At 45.8% G+C, this 18,489-nt stretch overlaps 1 protein-coding gene across 2 annotated transcripts in view; it reads left to right on the forward strand.

Moving 5' to 3' along the window:
• The window catches only part of LOC115500504 (speckle type BTB/POZ protein), a 66,326-nt gene extending 50,160 nt beyond the window's left edge, over positions 1-16,166 (forward strand). For both annotated transcript variants that reach the window (XM_032591065.1, XM_030294968.2), the window contains 5 exons: positions 5,565-5,742; positions 8,764-8,819; positions 9,298-9,420; positions 13,444-13,586; positions 14,912-16,166. In XM_032591065.1, coding sequence (XP_032446956.1) covers positions 5,565-5,742; positions 8,764-8,819; positions 9,298-9,420; positions 13,444-13,586; positions 14,912-15,056 — 645 coding nt within the window. In that variant the 3' untranslated portion in view covers positions 15,057-16,166. The remainder of the gene's footprint in view (positions 1-5,564; positions 5,743-8,763; positions 8,820-9,297; positions 9,421-13,443; positions 13,587-14,911) is intronic.
• The last annotated feature ends 2,323 nt before the right edge of the window (positions 16,167-18,489 follow it).

Below are 18,489 nucleotides of genomic sequence, written 5' to 3' on the forward strand. Positions count from 1 at the left end.
CAGTCGGATGGGATCTTTGTGTTCCCTATGCGTTGTATGGTCAAGAACCACTTGCTGAGCGGCACCACTTGAGAGTGACCACTGTGTTTTCACGGGGAGGGTGCAGGCAAGTTCCCCGACTGCCAGTGTGCTCTGTCATAATGGTAGGTTCACACCATGAGTTAACGACAGGTCCAAAGGCTTATCACCACCTGCGCAGTGGGGCAGGGTGTCCCTTCGGAATCCTGCCCTTTTGTGGAAGAGGCCAGGCCAGCAGTCGCCAGCTTCTCTCCCCGGTCACAGCTCGCGGAGTGTTTCTGCAGAGTAGTTGCTGGGGATTAGAAAACTTTGGACACATAGTTTATTAAAGGACTGCACTAAATACATAAATAGTCGCATAATAGCTACCTCCTCTCCTTTCTCATTGCTAAGTAAAAGAAGGAAATACTAGAGTGACGGCCTCTCTGTAAATACATAAAATGTTGCAGTTGTTTTTGTCTGTGAACTTGAAATTTGTATTCTGTGTAAGTCCTATTATTTACAGATCGTGCTCAGTTGCCCTGGTGAAAAAATGAGAACAATTAGGTGGTTTTGTATGAGCTTTGATGTTATGAAACGTTAAGACCATCAATTTAGTCTTACCTCTCTTAGAGACCTATATTTCAGAAAGATTTTAAAATAGTGGAAAATTCTATTTTCTTTTGGAAACGAAAGCCAGTCTTTGAACTGTTCTCTGAAAGAAGAGAAATCTCTAAATATCGCCTCTGGTGTTCTAGGCAAAGCCTCAACCTTTATTGCCACATTTTCCAGTCCACAGTCGGTCCAGCCTCTTCTGCTTTGCTCCCCCTTCCAGCCCATCCCCCCAAATCCCTTCCAGCTACTCCAACCCCTGTATCGCCATTCTCGATTTGGAAACCAATTGGCCTGCCCTCACTTGGCAGTCTCTTACCCTGTGGTTAAGTCCAAGGCTTTGCTTCCCCATATGAAATTCTCTCCCTTCACTTCCCCATATGAAATTCTCTTAGGAGAAATCCTGTGGTTAAGTTTAGATTTGTCTTACTGACTTCGAAGGGAAGTGAGATGACACTTTGGAAATGAGGAGATGTTGAACAGGGAAACGTCTGCTGAGTTCTGCTGATGCCATCGGTTTCTTCCCATCGAACCAGGTGTGCCATCTGTTCCGCTCACACTTCTCTGTTGGCCACAGGTGCTGAGTGTTGCTTCTCATACTTGGGCTTGTGCCTAGTGAGACTCGTTTCTGTTCCCAGGCTCTCCGCGGACTTAGTAGCATTCAGCATTGCAAGACGGTTGCGTGGGGGGGTGTGTTGGATGTGTGGGTTTTAAAAATGTCTGCAGCTCATCTGAGTTCTTAGTGCTTTTCAAAGCTACATCATTCTTTGCTGCACACTCTATCCTTTTGACCTGTCGCTCCCTTTTGTCAGTGGATTATTTATAAACCGGTATTTGGTTCATATTTTTATTTTATGTATCATTGGTTTAGTTAGTATTTTTTTTATTATTCAGAGGCTTGTATGCAGTCGATGTCCACATACAGATTTAGGTTATGAGTCTTCCACCGCTCCGTTCGTCACTCAGCCTTTGGCCTGGGTACTTCCCTCCTATCGGTCAGTGGATTATTTATAAACGAGCTTATTGCATCTTGGTAACAAAAGTACGGCTGTTCCGTGGATTCTTTTGGCTGTTCCTAGAGGCCACACGAGGGAATCCTGAGGTGAAAGGCTGAGAATCACGTTTGTCTTTGGGCTTTATTTCAGCGGTTAATGAACATTTAAATGAAACTAGATCGCTGAACGAGCAGTCTCGTTTATAATGCGCCACACTGGGTTCACCTCTCGGTGACGTTCTTGTCTATTAGGAAATGGGACGATTCTTGCAAGTCGCTATGGCTTAGTTAACGCATTTGGAAGCATTTTCAAAGCATTCCCTGAATTGTCTCTCATCACAATCCTCGGAGCCGGATTAGTTCTCTTACCTTCATTTCACGTTACTGGGGGGAGAAGCAGTGCCTAGGGAGGTCAGGTAATTTTTCCTAACCTTGTACAGCAAATTAGTGTCGGGCCGTGGCAGCTGCACGTTCACCCCTCTCGTCCGCCACGCGGCGCCACGCGGAGCTGAATGCCGTTCGGCCGAGGAAGCGTGGGCTCTACCACGTTTTCTTAACAGAGACAGTCTACTTTGGCGATGAAAGGCTCGTGGAGGCTGTACGCTTTTAATTTTCCCTTTAATAATTTGGTTCACAGTAAAATCTCCATGAAGTGTTTCAGCTTCTATTGATTCTTCTCTCTGTTTATATTGAAAACGGATAGCTATAAACCATAAAAATGCATATATCCCTCTCTCACTGTGTGTGCCTCTGACAGGTAGAAGATTCCGGTGTCTGTCTGTAATGTTGCAATTAAAGTTGAAATGTGAAACACCATATGAATGAAATACCAAATATGAACTATCTAGACCCTAGTGGAGTCTTAAAATAGCACTTTCCTTCTCAAACATAGAATATCCTCTCATGGCCCGGGAATATGTATTTTGACCAAATTTTAAATTATGTGGGTCTGTTTTTCTTTTTTATCATCTTATTAGTGGATGGTCTGGAGATATTGGTTGAACTGTATGATAACGCCAATATTGAGTGCTCTTGACCTACGGAAATGATTTAATATGTAACGTTACTACAGGTTATAAACATAATGTTGTAAACCTAATACCCGACCCAACAGCGTCACCAGTAACTCGGAACTGGCCTGTGTGCTTCTCCCCTCTCCCCTGGGCCTCATCCCCACTCAGAGGATGATCTGTTTCAGATTGTAGAGTATCATCCCCTTGTTCATTTGTGTGCCTGAACAGCGACCTGTTTAGGTTTGCTTGTTTGTGCCCTTGATAAAAATGGTGTCAGAACGTACGCAGGTCATGTAGGTCACGTTGCTTTCTTCGCATCGTGTGTCTAAAATGTCTTTATGTGGCGGGTATAACTAGGGTTCTTTCATTTTTAGTGCTCTGTAGTAGTGTGCTGTGTGAACAAATATGCAACAGTTTATTTATTCGTGCTCTTCTTGGCGCATGTCTAGATTGTTGCCGGTCTTTTGATTAGAAGTAATGCTGCTGCTACAGACCATCTCTGTGCGGCAGCCTATTGTTTCCTTGGTTGTTATCATTATATAGAAGCTTCAAAATACATTTCCATTGGTCTCACCTTGACTTTTTATGTTTAGATAAAATGTACAAGAATTGGCACAGCCTTTAGTCTTTTATGGAATTTTCTTCTCTAAGAAGAGGAATCGACTTTAAAAGTGAGGCCCGTTTACAACTTGAAACATAGAGAGGTATACAGCCTTCCTGAGACATTTTCATGCAGTCATTTCTAAGACGACATAAATGTCACCGTCACGTCATCTTCACAGCTGCAATTCTGAATGAGTCTCCATAGTCGACTTCACAGGCATTAACAAAAAAAAAAATCTTTAGTTTTTCTCAAAATGGTCTCATTTTAGCATCATCGTTTGCAGAGGAAAACAATCCCTTCCTGAGTTGAAAGTTTGGACTCTGAAGACTCATTTGTGAATGCCATTTAAAATTTATTTTTAATTAAGCGTATTTAATGTTGGTGAGAGGTGCCAGACATTCAGAGCTCTGGAGACTCCAGGCATCCATATATCTACAGCACAAGTCTGGCTCAGACAGTAAAGGTACATTCTCCTTCCTGCTGTGTTCCTGTCTGTGTCTGGAGAGAGGAATGGCCCCAGCGAGACAAGTCATAGTCTTTGGGCCTCCCTCATTACCAAGCGCACATCCAACCAGCAGAGGGTCCGCCGGTAACCGTAGCTCGGAATTCAGCTTAGCTCTAGCCAATTCATTTTACCCAGTCTAGTAAATCGCCATCAAGTGTGAATGACTCTGGGCTCCTGTCAGCCTGGTTTAATTTAAGCTTAGGAACCCACTGCCAGAAGCGTTCTCCGTTCCCTTCATTGACCATCCCAAGACGTCTTGTTCCAGCCTTTCCCAATGAGGAAGTCGGGTTTAATTGGTCTTTTCCTTTCTTTTTTTTTTTTTTTTTTAAATCCATATTTCCAGGCTATGACGGGAAACAGGAAACTTCTACTTTTGGTGTTAGTATGAGAAAGTGGCTAGACCAAACTAGAGGTCTTAGGACAAGAGAGAATCTCTGTGGGGTAGTTTGTGCTGGGTCCTGAGCTATTAAAATAACGTTATAATCTGGCTCTGATAAATGTGCTACAAACGTTAAGTACATTCATAATTGATTAACTTGGCTGCTTCATTGCTGGAGATCACAATGGCTAGTTTTAAACAAATGACTAAATTTCTTGAGCTGATAGTAAATATCTCACTCCTGTGCAAAAGAGACTACGGGTCACCTGGATGGGGCGTTCATTTTACCTCTGGGTTTGTGACTGCATTTAAGGGGTAACTTGCATCTTGAAGGGTGAGAGAAACTTGGGTCATTTAGGATGTTCCTTGAGCTGTCTTTCTCATCTAACTCATAGCAGTAGCAAGGGTGAGGAGCCGATCCTCAAGGTTTGTGAATTCAGCTTTATATTAACATTCCTAACCCCATACGATGGAGATGAGGCATAGCAGTGGTTGTTAGGCAGAAGACGGATCTGCTCGGTCTTACCTTCAGTTTGGTAGCTTCCGTTTATTTTGGGATGCTGTATGATGTATAGATCCTTGTACTTGGTATCCTAACAGATTTATCTGAGTTTCACTGACCCATTTGGAAGTTACTTGGGCTTTTATCTAGGCTGAACAGTTCATTCAGCTAGTTAAAGCACGCTGCTGTTGAAGTCGTCGTGGCGGGTTGGATCCCTCCGTCAATCTGTGGTCCTCATTCTGTTCCAGAGCAGTAAGTGCATGTCTAGCTGGAGCCAGCCATCTTGTATGTCATCGTCACAAAGGACCGAGTAAAAGCATGTAAATGGTGTGGGCTACCCACCCAGCTATCACTGCTGGGGAAGACCTTCCCAAGCCCAGTTCTGTTTATTAGACTAACCTCTATGAGGAAGCGCCAATTATTTACCAGGCCCAATAGAGGCTGCATTTTATTTTCGTGGTCCAGACCTCATTAAAATAAAGTGCTTTCAGGCTTATCAGATTCTTGCTTCTAGAGAGTTTTAAGTGGTAGTTTCTGTAGGAGTTCTTTGTATTTGACCTTTTGCTTAAGGCAGAATAAGGTAAATACTTGAGGTTTAATACGTGTTTAGGTCAGTGTCCCCGTTCCCCCGTGTCTCCTTCCCCCCGCCGCCCTGTGGCTTTGCCCAGGTTTTCAGGGCAGGGGAGGTGGAGCTTATTAGCAGTTGGAGGAGAAGGAGATTTGTGGGGCTTTGTGCTTCTCGTCTTAGGATGGTGTAGAGTAAGTATGATCACGGCAGATTGGAAATTACTTGATCCACAGGATAAAGCCTTCATTTGTGGAGGTGGTTTCAAGAGAACATGACTAACGTTTGTATCTGAATGTACTACAGCATTGAGGTAAAAGTCATCTCTCTTCCTGCTGGGAAGAAAATTCCTGGTAACAGAACCTTTGGACTAGATTTCCTTGTCTTTCACAGGTGAGTGTGGTGCAAGATTCCGTCAACATTTCTGGCCAGAACACTATGAATATGGTGAAGGTCCCTGAGTGCCGGCTGGCCGATGAGCTGGGAGGACTGTGGGAGAACTCCCGGTTCACAGACTGCTGTCTGTGCGTTGCTGGCCAGGAGTTCCAGGCTCACAAAGCTATCTTGGCAGGTTGGTATTTATTCATGGGAAGCTTTAGTTTTGGTGAAACAAAGAAAAACCGTGGCTGCATAATCACCTTTTGAATAACATCACTTTTTCGAACTGGTACAGAAAAACTGCAACTAGATGTATTTTTTTATGGTGGGGACGTGAGTTGTCATAACCCAGAAGACTACTGTCCATATTAGGTCACCACTGTCGAGCAGTGGATGATGATGTGTATTGAATGCCTTTGTACCTAGAGGGTAGATGTCAAAACGCCGGTAAAGAGCAGGTGTTAGCCCCTAGATAGGGACTTAGGACGTAATGGAGAAGATTCTGGACCCAGGACCAAACCACTGTCTGGCTAAGTCCCCCAGCCCTGGAGTGTTAGCCCTCCCTGCAGTACAGACTATGCTATAGGAGAATGAGAATGACTTGGAAGATCAGGTCTTGCTCTCATAAGAGGCCCTTGGTCCTTAAGACCAGAAAGACTGACACAGAACGGCCCCTGATAAGGCAGCACTGACTTCACCTCCCACGAAGGCATAGCAGTCAGCCACAAACTTCTGTTCAGACCATAAGCCATAAGAGGAAGTCACGTGAACTTTCAGGCAGCAAATTTCTTACCAAGACTCTCAGCAGTATCATTCTAAAACACACACCTGGCAAAACCTCAGTCTGGCTCAATCCAGCCGTCTTCCTGTTCCTGCTCGCAACTAGGTGTTACCGTGTATTGCCAAAGGAAGTCATTAACTCTTAGGTTAGCGTCTCCACGCTCGGCTAGGCTCTTGGCACCGTCAGGAGCTCTTCTGCAGATACACCGCTCCCTTTCTTTTTCATAACAATAGATACTTCAGACTGTTTACTGGTCTCCTTCGATCTCCAGCTCCTAAAAGAGATGCTTGCCGCTGCCGCTGCTGCCGCTGCTGAGAGAATATTGAGGCCCTTCTTCCTCCGCTCTTGTCTGTCGCCTTACCTGCCTTCTCCCTGCGCTCTCCGTGGGGGGGTGTTCTTCCTTATGGCCAAAGCAGCCTATCTTTTCAACTTCTGTTTCATATCACAGGCCGCCTTCTCAGAAGCCTCACTCTGCCAGTCATACCCTTGCTGGGTCTCTCTTTCTCCAATTGCCTGTTTACCCCCAGCCTGGAAGCAGACAGGCTCGGGCTTCTCCTTCTAGTTATTCATTCATTTATTCTCTCTCTCTCTCTCTCTTTAAATAGAGCTGAGCTTCTTGAGTTAGCACATTTACTGTCTCAACTTCTTTCCTCCCACTTATCCTCAGTTCACCTCCATGCCACGAAAGCAGTTTTCTAAAGTTCTGTGACCTGCTAGTTCCTAAATCTGAGGGATTCCTTAGTTCATATAGTACTTGATTCCTTTCTCCTGGTTTTTCCTCCTGGTGCTCTGGCTACTTCTGATATGTGGCCTCCCTCTTCTTCACGCATCCCTGTCAACACTGGTGTCCCTAAGGGTCCGCCTCAGTTCTCTTTTCCTCTACTTATTTCCCCCCAAGTGATTTTATTTATTCGCATAGCCTCAGTTTCTGTCTAGCCACCGAAGACCCTCTAAGCCTGTTGCTGCTCGGACCCTTCCCTTTTTACTAAAAGCACCAACCCTTTAATCTTCAACTTCTGTGAAGTATTTTAGTACCTTACAGTTGATGAGCCTTCTGAAATAAAAGCAATGAGAACAAATATCTCTTTGGAATAGACTAAAATATTGAGTCTCAGAGAGTTGAGTGGTTTGCCCAAGATAATGTGGTTAGAAAATGACAGATCCAAAATTAGTTCTTGTGGACAGAAACTGTAGGCCAGCGTTCAAGTAACCTGTTAGCTCAGAGTTCTACTACATATTCCGTCTGGTCCTCCTCTCAGGTGGAGATTGGTAGTCTCAGCTTTCGCCAAAATCTCTGATTTATTGGGCAACATGATAAAATTTGAGTTTCTTAGGCCTTTTATCACTTTCATGGTTGAAATTAAGTGGACTTGTTTGTCCACGTTCATTAGACTACAGTGGGCATGGCCTCGAACACCGTTTCTCACCTTTTTTCATTATCCCCAGTCCTCCAAGGGGAAAAGAAAAACAAATTATTCCTAATGGGAGACAGTAAATACCAAAGATTAAGATTTTGTCAGGAAGGGTTGAGTTTTGAAGGGCCACAAGTGTTTGTAAGATTGTTTTTGCCTCTTTGGGGCATTATCATCTCTAATGTGAGTGCATGGCTTGAAGGAACAGACAACCTGCCATCAACAAGCATGCACTTCTTCTAGTTAATGGATGCCTTCGAGCCCTGTTCTTGACCTCCTTGCCGCGTGATCCCTGGAACTGGAGAAAGTCGGTGTCATGGTTTCAGGCAAAAATCCGGGTATTAAAACATGAAGGATCTTCCATTTGAACCCCCACGTCTACCCAGAGGAGATCATTGTCATCCAGCATAGGTCATTTGCTTCAAATGAGTGCTTGGAATGGAGCTAATGAGAAATTATTTTGCAAGTCATTTCAGGACACTCGGTTGGCTCAGTCAGTAGAGCGTATAACTCTTGATCTCAGTGTTGTGAGTTCAAGCCCCATGTTGGGTGTAGCAATTAGTTAAAAAATAACATCTTTAAAAAGCAAAAAAAAAAAAGAGTGTCTGGGTGGCTCAGTTGGTTGAGCATTCGGCTCAGTTCATGATCTCACAGTTCGTGTGACCAAGTCCTATGTAAGGCTCTGCGCTGATAGTGTGAGACTTGCTTGGGATTCTCTCTCTCTGCCCCTTCTGCATGCATGCATGTGATCGTGCACTCTCTCTTTCTCTCTCTCTCAAATAAACATTTAAAAAAGAAAAAGAGAAGAAAGTATTGGTTTCTTTTTTCCCCCTTATGTATTATTATTTGCTTATTGGTATAATAGAAGAAGAAAGGAATTTTATTATTCTGATACAATTTGAGGCTAAGACCCTTTCCTATAGCAATGGGACAGGAAACAGAGTGGTCTCTTCATAACAGAAGAACCAAGAGGTTTCAGTGTGATAACCTTATCTGTCTCTGTTCCCCTTTCACTTTGTAGCTCGTTCTCCAGTTTTTAGTGCCATGTTTGAACATGAAATGGAGGAGAGCAAAAAGGTATGTGACGGAATGAAGATATGTCTTTGTAGCTAGGTGGCTAGATCCAGATGATTTCCTAATTTGACGCCAGATTTATTTTTCCAGTCGTGTTATTAAAATGGCATAGCATTCTCACTTTCTCAGAGCAGGGAGAGGTGGTCCGGAAGCATTCTAAGTAAAGCAAACTCACTGTGTCCCAGGTAGATCATCCAGTTTGGAGGGAGGGTTTTAGACAGGTGTTTCCACTGTCTAAAAAGTCCACAAAAAACAAAAAAAACAAAAACAACAAAAACAACTCTTGTATTTGAGAGGGTAAAGGTGGTACATAGGATAGGAGGAAAAGCTGTTCTCATGAAGTAGGGCAGAGAGAGATTGCCCATTTGTGTTAGGTTTCAGATGATACACGCCTTACTCCCACCGGAGCTTAAAGTCATGAAAATTGTTTGGGGGTTTTGTTCTGTTGGAATGTTTCTCATTTTTAGTTTTTCTGGCATAGAATCGGGTTGAAATCAATGATGTGGAGCCTGAAGTTTTTAAGGAAATGATGTGCTTCATTTACACGGGGAAGGCTCCGAACCTCGACAAAATGGCTGATGATTTGCTGGCAGCTGCTGACAAGGTGAGATAAGAATAGAAAAATAGGGGCGCCTGGTAGCTCAGTCGCTTAAGGGTCCGACTTTTGATTTTGGCTTAGGTCACGATCTCATGGCCATGAGATTGAGCCATGGTCATGGGATTGAGCCGTGCGTCAGGCTCCGCTCTGGGCCTGGACGGAGCCTGCTTAAGATTCTCTCTCTCCCTCTGCCCCTCCCCAGCACATGCACGCATGTGCGCGCGTGCACGCGCGCTCTCTCTCTCTCTCTCTCAAAAGAAAAGAAAGGGAAGGACAAGAAAAATAACCACAAGAGGAGGAGTTTTTTGTGACCTTTTGAGTTTCATCACTGGGCGGCTGCGTTACATAGTACATCAGATGAACTTGTCTCTGAGTGTGGCCAGGACAGTCCTGCGTTACACGTGGGTGCCAACACAATTATTGGTAGAACCCTTTTTATCTTTCAAAGTGTCCTGCTTTGAGTGAAGGAAACTACATGGTCACCCTGATTATAAAAAAAGGATAAGTCTGATGTTTACCTCTCTTCCCTTCACTGTTGTGATTACATATAAGCACAGTGATACTGAAGTTTTAGGTGACGCTAACATTTGGATTTATGATTTGGCCTTATAATTTATGAAGTGTTCTGGAGTTTGTTAACTTTTTTTTTTCTAAATAGTGAGTGATTTTATTTTCCTTTTAATTCCAGTTAGTTAACATACAGTGTTATATTAGTTTCGTGTGTACGGTCCCGTAATTGAACACTCCCGTAAGTCATCCTGCGCCCATCATGACAAGCACACTCTTTCACCTCTGTCACTGGTTTCATCCTTCCACCCACCTACCTCCCCTGAGTTCCTTAACTTTCTTTGCAACTTTGTCAGTAAGAGAATAATCTTTTGCTCAGGATCGTGGTTGGCATTTTCAACTTCTACCTAGGTATTTATTGAAATATACCATATTCAGAATTACGAGATGATGGGTCGCTCCTTGGGAAAAAAGAAATACTACTGTAATAAACGTGTGTGTCGATTGTAAGATACACTTCAATTTGAGAATTATTAAAGTGTGAAAATTAAAATATGGATCTTCGAATCAAGGAAATAAGGTGATGACCAAAACAGGCCAGTGATTCTCAAAATAAGGTTGGGGGAAAATGTTAATGAAGCACTGAGTTTAATCAAGTCAAATTGAGGTTTTTGTGTGTTGCTGTCTCACTGCAGGATTTCTCAGAATCTTTACTATGTTAATGTGCGCTGTGAGTTATCTAAAAGAATATGATAGCATTTCTCTAATTTAGTTAACCCTGGAGTCCTTTCCTTCAGGGACCGGTGGGGATTAGTGGCCCCCAAAACACACTTTGGGAGACTGACTTTCATTGTGTAGATACATCAGAAAGAGCTCGGTAACCTGTCCTCCAAGGCCCTGTGGTCTGGGGAAACACAAGCTGGGGGGTTGGGTGGCTATTCATCCTGTGAAAGTTTTCCTTAAAAGGCCTTAAACCTGGCCAGCAGTAGACCCTGTGAGAAGGACGGTTCCCTGCCGGAAGTGCTGCCGCTTCCTGCCACAATGCTGCAGCACCCATCCGAGGGCAGAGCTGGCTCAGATCGAAGGGCACTAGAGCCTTCCCGGGATTGGCCCATAGGAATAGTCTCCTTCCACCTTACTTTGCACCTTGGGAACAGAGGAAGTACTTGTTTTTACAGTGGAAGCTTTATCTTTATTGATCAGCTCTTCGGAGTGTTTGTAGAGGATGAGGCATGTAAACCCAATCGGTGCTACTGATGAAAACGATTGAATAATAGCTGTATCCTTCTTATCAACCTTTCGAGATTTTATTAATACAGTTAAGCACTGTGAACATGCCATGCCCTCCCAGTCTAGCCAGCTCAGCTCTGACCACAGGAATCTTGCTTTCAGTGGAGGCAATAAGAAATACACACTGTGAACTCTGGGGAAGCAGAAGACACAGCTCTTTATACACATGAGTTTATAATGATTGTGCCTCACCCACCCTCTGATTTTCGGTGAAGTTTACACGCACCAGATTGTTTATCCCTCTCGTCTTCTAGCTCCCATAAGGACAAGTAGTATCAAAAGGCCCACTTTTTAGACGGAAATACCAAGGCTCAGCGGTGGATATTCTCAGAGCCAGGGTTTGACATCTGCGGCATTCCTGGGGTGTCCATTCCTGCTCCTCGGCCAGAGAGCCGACCGGGGAAGCCCCTGTGAGCGCACGGAGCGCGGGGATCAGCCTGAATTGACCTTCTGTGGATGGTATTTTCAGTACAGTGCCGTTAACTTACAGTTTTAAAAGATAAAGTAATTGAATCGCAGCAATGCTTTAAATTTGTGAATGAGAAGTAAGCGAAGGTGCATTTTCAAATTCCATTCAGAATTTCCCATTAGTCTCTGCTCCAAGCTTATTTTAAAATATTTTTACCTTTACACCTTGTTGTGAGCTTCAGGAAAACAGAATAAGAAATCCTTCATGGAAGGATCTAAACATCTAGAATTTACCCAAGAGGCTGAAACAGCTTCTTCTGAGCCTTTCCAGTCTCCTGGGGACATGTGTAATTAGACCAAAAACAAAACAAAACACGTCGGCCAGGCCTGGGAGACACAATTTCGATCTCTTGGGTAAGTACAACCATTAGGCAGGTTTTTCAGAAGCATAATTAAGAAAAAAAAAAAAAACTTTGTCCCTTAAGGGACAAGAATGGCTACTTTTGTCTAATTATGCAGTAGGGATCAGAATTGTTCACGGTAAAAGTCCTTTTTAAAAGAAGGCATCGAGAAAGGGTAAGAGGAATGTTCTGTGCAGCATTGTATAAAGACTGAACCATCTACTCAACCTTTTGCAGCCTTTTAAAACAAAAACGGCCACCTCATTTCTTGCTTGTCTAGTGTCATTCCTGTTTTCCATGGAAACTGTTTTCCAGTTACTCAAATGTAAAAAATTAAAGCTGCACCAAAACCAATGAAACTCTCTTTTGGCTGCAGGAGATCACAGTGCCAACAGATATGCCTCCTCACCCACGATTCGTAAAAATGAAATTATCTTGGTCTGACTGCCACGACTCGGCCTCAAGGAGTGTTGTGTCATTGCGTTCTGAGGTCCTCAAGGTGGGACCTATACGGAGACTGTGGCTGCCCGTAGAGCAAACCATTCTCCTGTGAACTGATTAACTACACTTTATCTTGTGCCTCCTTTTATCCCTTCCTCCTCGCTGCTGAAGTTCCTTAGTTATGTTGATAATCTCCTATTTGAGAGCACGTAGTCCAGCGGCATCAGAACAGATCAGCTAGGTCAGATGTGCCCAGTATTAACCTAGACCTTCACTTCCGGGACATTTATACCCTTTACTCTGGAAAATAGGAAGCTTTTAGATCGGAACAGGATCCAGGGTCTCTGTTACTTTGTCCTTCTGCCCTGAGAATCTTAACTTCAGCCCCAGTAAAGAGGACCCATTTATCCCTTTCTCTTTCAAAGGAGGCCTTGGGTTGACCCTCATCGAGGCCCAACTAGTGGTGCAGATGCTGCTGAAAGTCACCGCAGGGCTCCTTTTCACAGCCTGATGGGCCCGTTGGGCTTCCCCGCCGGGCTGGTGACAGTGCCCGCGTAGAAAGGGCTGTGCCTCGCCCTAGTTTGGCTCCGAATAAAGGATGGCAGAAATGCCAAACGTGATGTCCTGTTGGCCTGAAGCAGAGTTTTATACCTCGTGGTAAGGGAGGGTGGGTGGCGGTGGTCTAAGGAACACTTGCATCCTACTTGGGGCAGGGTGAACTTGAGGTTGGGGGTCTACTCTGTAATTGCCATCTTTCTAATAGGCAGACTTGAGGACTTGAATGGCAGCCAGGCACATTTTTTCAGCTGTCTTCATTCCAGCCTTGGGGGCATGGTTATGTTTTATAATTGCAGTAGTAGCCTTCTCACGGGCCGTGCGGTTTTGTTCAGGAATCCATGATGGTGCAGCTGAAGAAAACGGCTTCAGTAGCGGCAGCCGGAGCCGTTCCCGCTCTGACGGCTGCGGCGCTTGTGTTTTACAGTATGCCCTGGAGCGTTTGAAGGTCATGTGTGAGGATGCCCTCTGCAGTAACCTCTCCGTGGAGAACGCCGCAGAAATTCTCATCCTGGCTGACCTCCACAGCGCGGATCAGTTGAAAACTCAGGCAGTGGATTTCATCAACTAGTGAGTTGGCATCTTCAAAGATGTTCTTTCAAGATAGTTGGGGTAGCTAGAGAGACGAGAAAGACTTTGAATTAGTGAGGAAAACGGGCAAGTAGCTTCATTAACCCCTTTTAGTAGTAAGTAGAGGGTTTTCATCTTTCCCTTCAGCTTGACAGTTTGGAAGATGGTTTTGCTCTCCTGGGGCTAATGTGATTGGTGAGTGAGGCATCTTACTTCCTCGCAGTGATGGGAAATGATGAAAACGATAAGTTGCTGGCCTGGAAAAGCTGTGTCCCCCAAACAGCAGTGTCCTCGCTGCACACTCAAGGCTTTAGTAGAGGGCATGTAGATCTCTGGGAGAACCCAAGTATGTTTTGTAGGAGTTAGTAAAATGCATCCAACAGTGGATTGTGGAATGGGGACAAACGGAAGGGGTAATCAGTAGTTGAGGTTGTTAAATACCGTTTGGAGAAAGAAGTGTTCGTTCCAGTACATCTGTTCCTTCACCCGAACGATAAGTGACCTGGCCGTATTACTTTCTGCAGTAATTCTCAGTGGGGCATGTCCTGGCTCTCTCGCCCGTTGGAGAACAAAAGTTAGGGAAAACCCAAAGAGGGGAAGCAGGCCTTAAAAAACCCTCACAAGCAGCAGTTCTGGGCTCGGGCGGGTCTAAGAGGTTGCCGGGTAGATGAGTGAACGTTACTCGGCACAGAAAATGCCCCAAAACAGAAATCCGCTTCCACTAAGTCTGTTTATAAGATTGTTTCAAAGGAGTTGACCAATCGTGGCAAAAGTGGGAGAGAAGAGACCCTTAAATGTTCCTTCTAGGGACCGCTCGCTCTGTGCTGGACACTTGGCGTGGTGCTTTTTAGATGTTAACCGGTCCGTAGAGTGTGGTCATGATCTCCTCCTTTTTGAGCCATCAGGCCCCAGGCCGTGATCTGCTCTGTGGTCAGGGACTAGAAAACGGCAGAGCCACAGAAGCTCAGAGCTCAGAAGCTCAGAGCTGCCTGACAGAGAGAGTCCTTGCTCTTTCTCTGTATCAGCAGCGTCACCAGTCAGTCTCAAGAGCATTGATAAAGCAGAGAAGAGCCTGAGGAACATCTCACCTTCTGTATCTGAAAGCAGAGGGGCTCAAAACCCAGGATTTCAGAGTTGCAGCAGCCACAGCCCGGTCACCCGTCGGCCCGCTGTCTGACGAACTCAGCGTATGTTAAGGGTTCTGCCTAAACGTTCGGCAGAGACAGCCTTTGCGGTGGCCGCCGGAAAGTTAGACCGCCCAGGTGGCTGTTTGCTCCCTCTTGCTCGCGTGCCCTTGGTAACCCGTCTCTCCACGTTCCTCCTAGTCATGCTTCGGATGTCCTGGAGACCTCTGGGTGGAAGTCGATGGTGGTGTCACATCCCCACTTGGTGGCTGAGGCGTACCGCTCTCTGGCTTCAGCACAGTGCCCTTTCCTGGGACCCCCACGCAAGCGCCTGAAGCAGTCCTAAGATCCTGCCTGTTGTAAGACTCCGTTCATTTTCCTGAAGCAGCAGCCGCTGTTGCTGCCCGTGACCACCGGGTAGACAGCGCGATCTGTGGAGCTTTTACTCGTTGCGGGGGCGAAAGACTGCATTGTGGCCCCCAGACTTTTAAAACAGCACTAAGTAACCTTGGGGGAAACGGGGGGAGGGAAGGGCCCGGGGCCTGGGGCTGTCCAACCTAATGAAAACCCTGTTGCTGCGTCACTGTGTTCCCTTTGGCCCGGCCGAGTTTGACACTGTGGGGATTCAGTTTAGGCGCCGACCCTGAGGACGTCCCGGCGGTGGCACTTCGGAGAAACCTGTCTGCATCTGACTGAGCAGAACAAATCGTCAGGTGCCTGGAGCAAAAAGGAAAAAAAAAAAAAAAAAAAAGACATTTAGTTTTAAGAGAAGGGAAAAGAAAAGGCAAGAAGAAAGGATCTTTGCAGAATTTCTCAAAAATCAGTTTTTGGATCCCAGGTAGTATTTATGTTGAGAGAAATCGTAGTCCATCCAACTGTGCGGAAACTCGGATGTTTGTGAAAGCTCTTCACCACCGTGCGAGTGTCAGCAGAGCCCTCTTGTTGTTAGCACTTACTGTTTGCGAGAACGGAATACATCCTTTTATCCTTTCATGAAAAACAAGTGAAGGCGAAAGGGGAAGGAGGTTATCTGAGCTGGAAGATGAGTGTCTGATGTGGTGGCTTTTGCAAAAAACCTTTATTGGTGTTGAAAACTGGAAAAAACAATTCATCCAGAATTCCTACTGTCTTGACAAGAACCGTGGTTCTCGGTTTTTAGATATTGTGGAAAATGTTTTTTGGCCTTTTTCTCTGATTTTATTTCTCCTCCCTCCCCCCCCTTTTCTAAAAAAACAAAACACAAAACAAAAACAGAACAAAAAGAAGAGAAAAGGAGATTTTATTATTAATGCCGTGTGACAAGAATCCCAGCCCAGATTGCTCAGCTGTTTGCACCTGACTTGCCACCTGCAGAGGAGCCAGTCCCGTCCCTTCCACTTCACCCCTTTCCTACAGGGGACAACTTCCAAATGTTAATTTTTTTCTTTTTGAAAATATAAATAATTACTATTTTGTACCGTGTGGTATCTCTGGTCTTTTGTTCCACTCACCTGGCTGGTTTCGTGGGTCTGAGTTCCGTAAGGGATTTCGAAGGCCTCGTTTGATCCTTAACTTGCAGAGATGATATTTGAAATGTCCGTCGATGGGGATTTGTCGCGTCTCCCTGATCTCGAGCTTCCTCCGTGAGCTCCCAGCATCTCCTGGTGTCTTGTCCGTCTTGAGTATCTGTCCCACAGTCCACATCCTAATGAGGGATCAGGCTCCCACCTCTGCCGAGGCAAGTAATGGGAGGGGGCTACGCCCTACGTGTTCTAACACCTGAGTCCCAGTCTCCCTTCTCCTAGGTAATTCTAAAAAGATCAAGGGGACACGAACGTGGAGATGAAATAAAGGGAAGTTATTATCGCTGACTGGTTCTGTCACTGCCTTGATGTGTTTCCAGAAGGGTTAATGCCTGAATTCCCAGTGCGCTCACAAGAACGCTCCGGGGCTCCTCTGCCTTTCTGACAGCAGTGTTGAACAGGCCAGGACGGTGGGATTCTCTGGAAAATGCATTGGCCATGTGGCCGAGGTGTGTGCTGTTTGACCTTAGACGGGAGACTCAACATATCCCACCCTCCCTTTCCCTCCAGTGACTTTGGCCCTTGCAGGTGTCGCAGTCTCCACTGACCTTGCCAGTCCGAGAGTGGACTGGCTTTGCTCTGGTATCGGTATAAGATCCGAGCACAGGATCTGCTTGTTAGAAGCCACTCCGTTGTACGACTCAGCTTCCTCCCGAGTGTCACGTGAGGAAGTGCCCAGTTCTCTGTGTTGTGGCCGCTGCCCTGTGCCGCCTCATCCTCACTTTCCGGGTCGGCGCACGGGCCCAGGGGTCCAGCACACCTCTACCCACATGGCCTCTCGGGCCACTGCACTCGCTCAGCTCTCCTGTTCTCGCTGAACCTTCACGTACAGCATTTCACTTCCCAACCGCCACGTGATGATAGCACCTCCCCGTTCTATAGCAAAGAGGAGTGGACCCCCAGGGAAGTCAAGTGACATGCCTCAGAGCGTGTCTTGGCATGAGCGACAATTCTTCTGATGTAGTGCCCTGAAGAGCTTATGTAAGTAACCGGAGGAAGTTCCATTTCTGAAAAGTTTAGGTACGAGATCTGAGAGAAAGCTTCCTTCTTAGGGAAAAGCGAGAGCAAAGCTCTAGAAAGAGGCCTCTGCCGGCCTGTTCTTCAGAGAGTCCAGGAGGACCGGCCCGGTTTCAGATTTGCTTTCCTTCTGGTTCGTAGAAAGCTGGGGGACTGGGGGCCGGTGGTTCAGGGAATATGTCCTCGGGGAGGAGGCAGTCCTGGCACCGAACTTCTGTCAGGACGAAGAAGGTCTCTTTGGGATTTCCCAATATTCTTGGAATTTCCAATGTGAGCTTTACTGTGGGTACACAGCTGTTAGGATTTCGGGTACAGGTGAGGCTGCTCAGCGCTTCTCCTGTCCTTATGATATTATTTCTGGACGTGTTTGTTTTTGTTTAACTGATACAGTTGAAGCCATCTGGTTATGACAACATCAGAGCCCCAGCATACTGTTCATAAACCTCCCACTGCCGCCACCCCCTCCCTTAGCTCCCCCACATCTGAAATTTAATTCAAGTTAACTCCACAATCTGGGGCATGTGCTGTCACCGCAGAGATGTCCGTGCCAGTGGAACAGTTGGAGATTTCAATTCCACAAGGGTATAGGCTTATTTATCAAAACAATATTTCAGGCAAGTAGTTTCACAGAACCTTTGGAGTTATGGTTTCAGGCCCAAATCGAGTATCTGGCATCGCTCCCCACCTCCCCTCCTCCTCCCTGTTGTCAGCCCCCCTGTATCTCGCCATCCGTGGAAAATTTTCCCATTCCCTCTGCGGAGATGAAACCTCTCTGTGTTGCCGTGGGGCCTCTCCAACACCTTTATGGGTTTTAACAATTCAGGTAAGAGAGGCCTCTCTTTTCTTTGTCACTGGTAAGTCGGCTGGCGTTTCAGGTCCGTAGAGAGACTCCTCTTTGTTGTTGTCGTTGTTTGTTTTCTTAATTCTAGCCGGGGACATGGAGACCCTTTCTTAGGCCAAAAGATCTCTCTGGCTTCCCCATCCTGCACATCCATTTGTAAATCTGATTGAAACCTATTGTGGGTTCTCCGTCTTGTGTGAGCCTGTACAGATGAAAGGAAACAGCTTGTATGTTTATGAGCAGAAAAACAAACAGAGGGGGAGTCGGGGCCGCACTTTGAAACTGTTGCTTTGTTCCGGCTCCTCAACTCCTCCAAAAGCACAGCAGCTGACTCCCCCAACACGACTGTACTGGATCCG

Source organism: Lynx canadensis, chromosome E1 (assembly GCF_007474595.2).
Source record: "Lynx canadensis isolate LIC74 chromosome E1, mLynCan4.pri.v2, whole genome shotgun sequence".
Lineage (NCBI taxonomy): Eukaryota > Metazoa > Chordata > Mammalia > Carnivora > Felidae > Lynx > Lynx canadensis.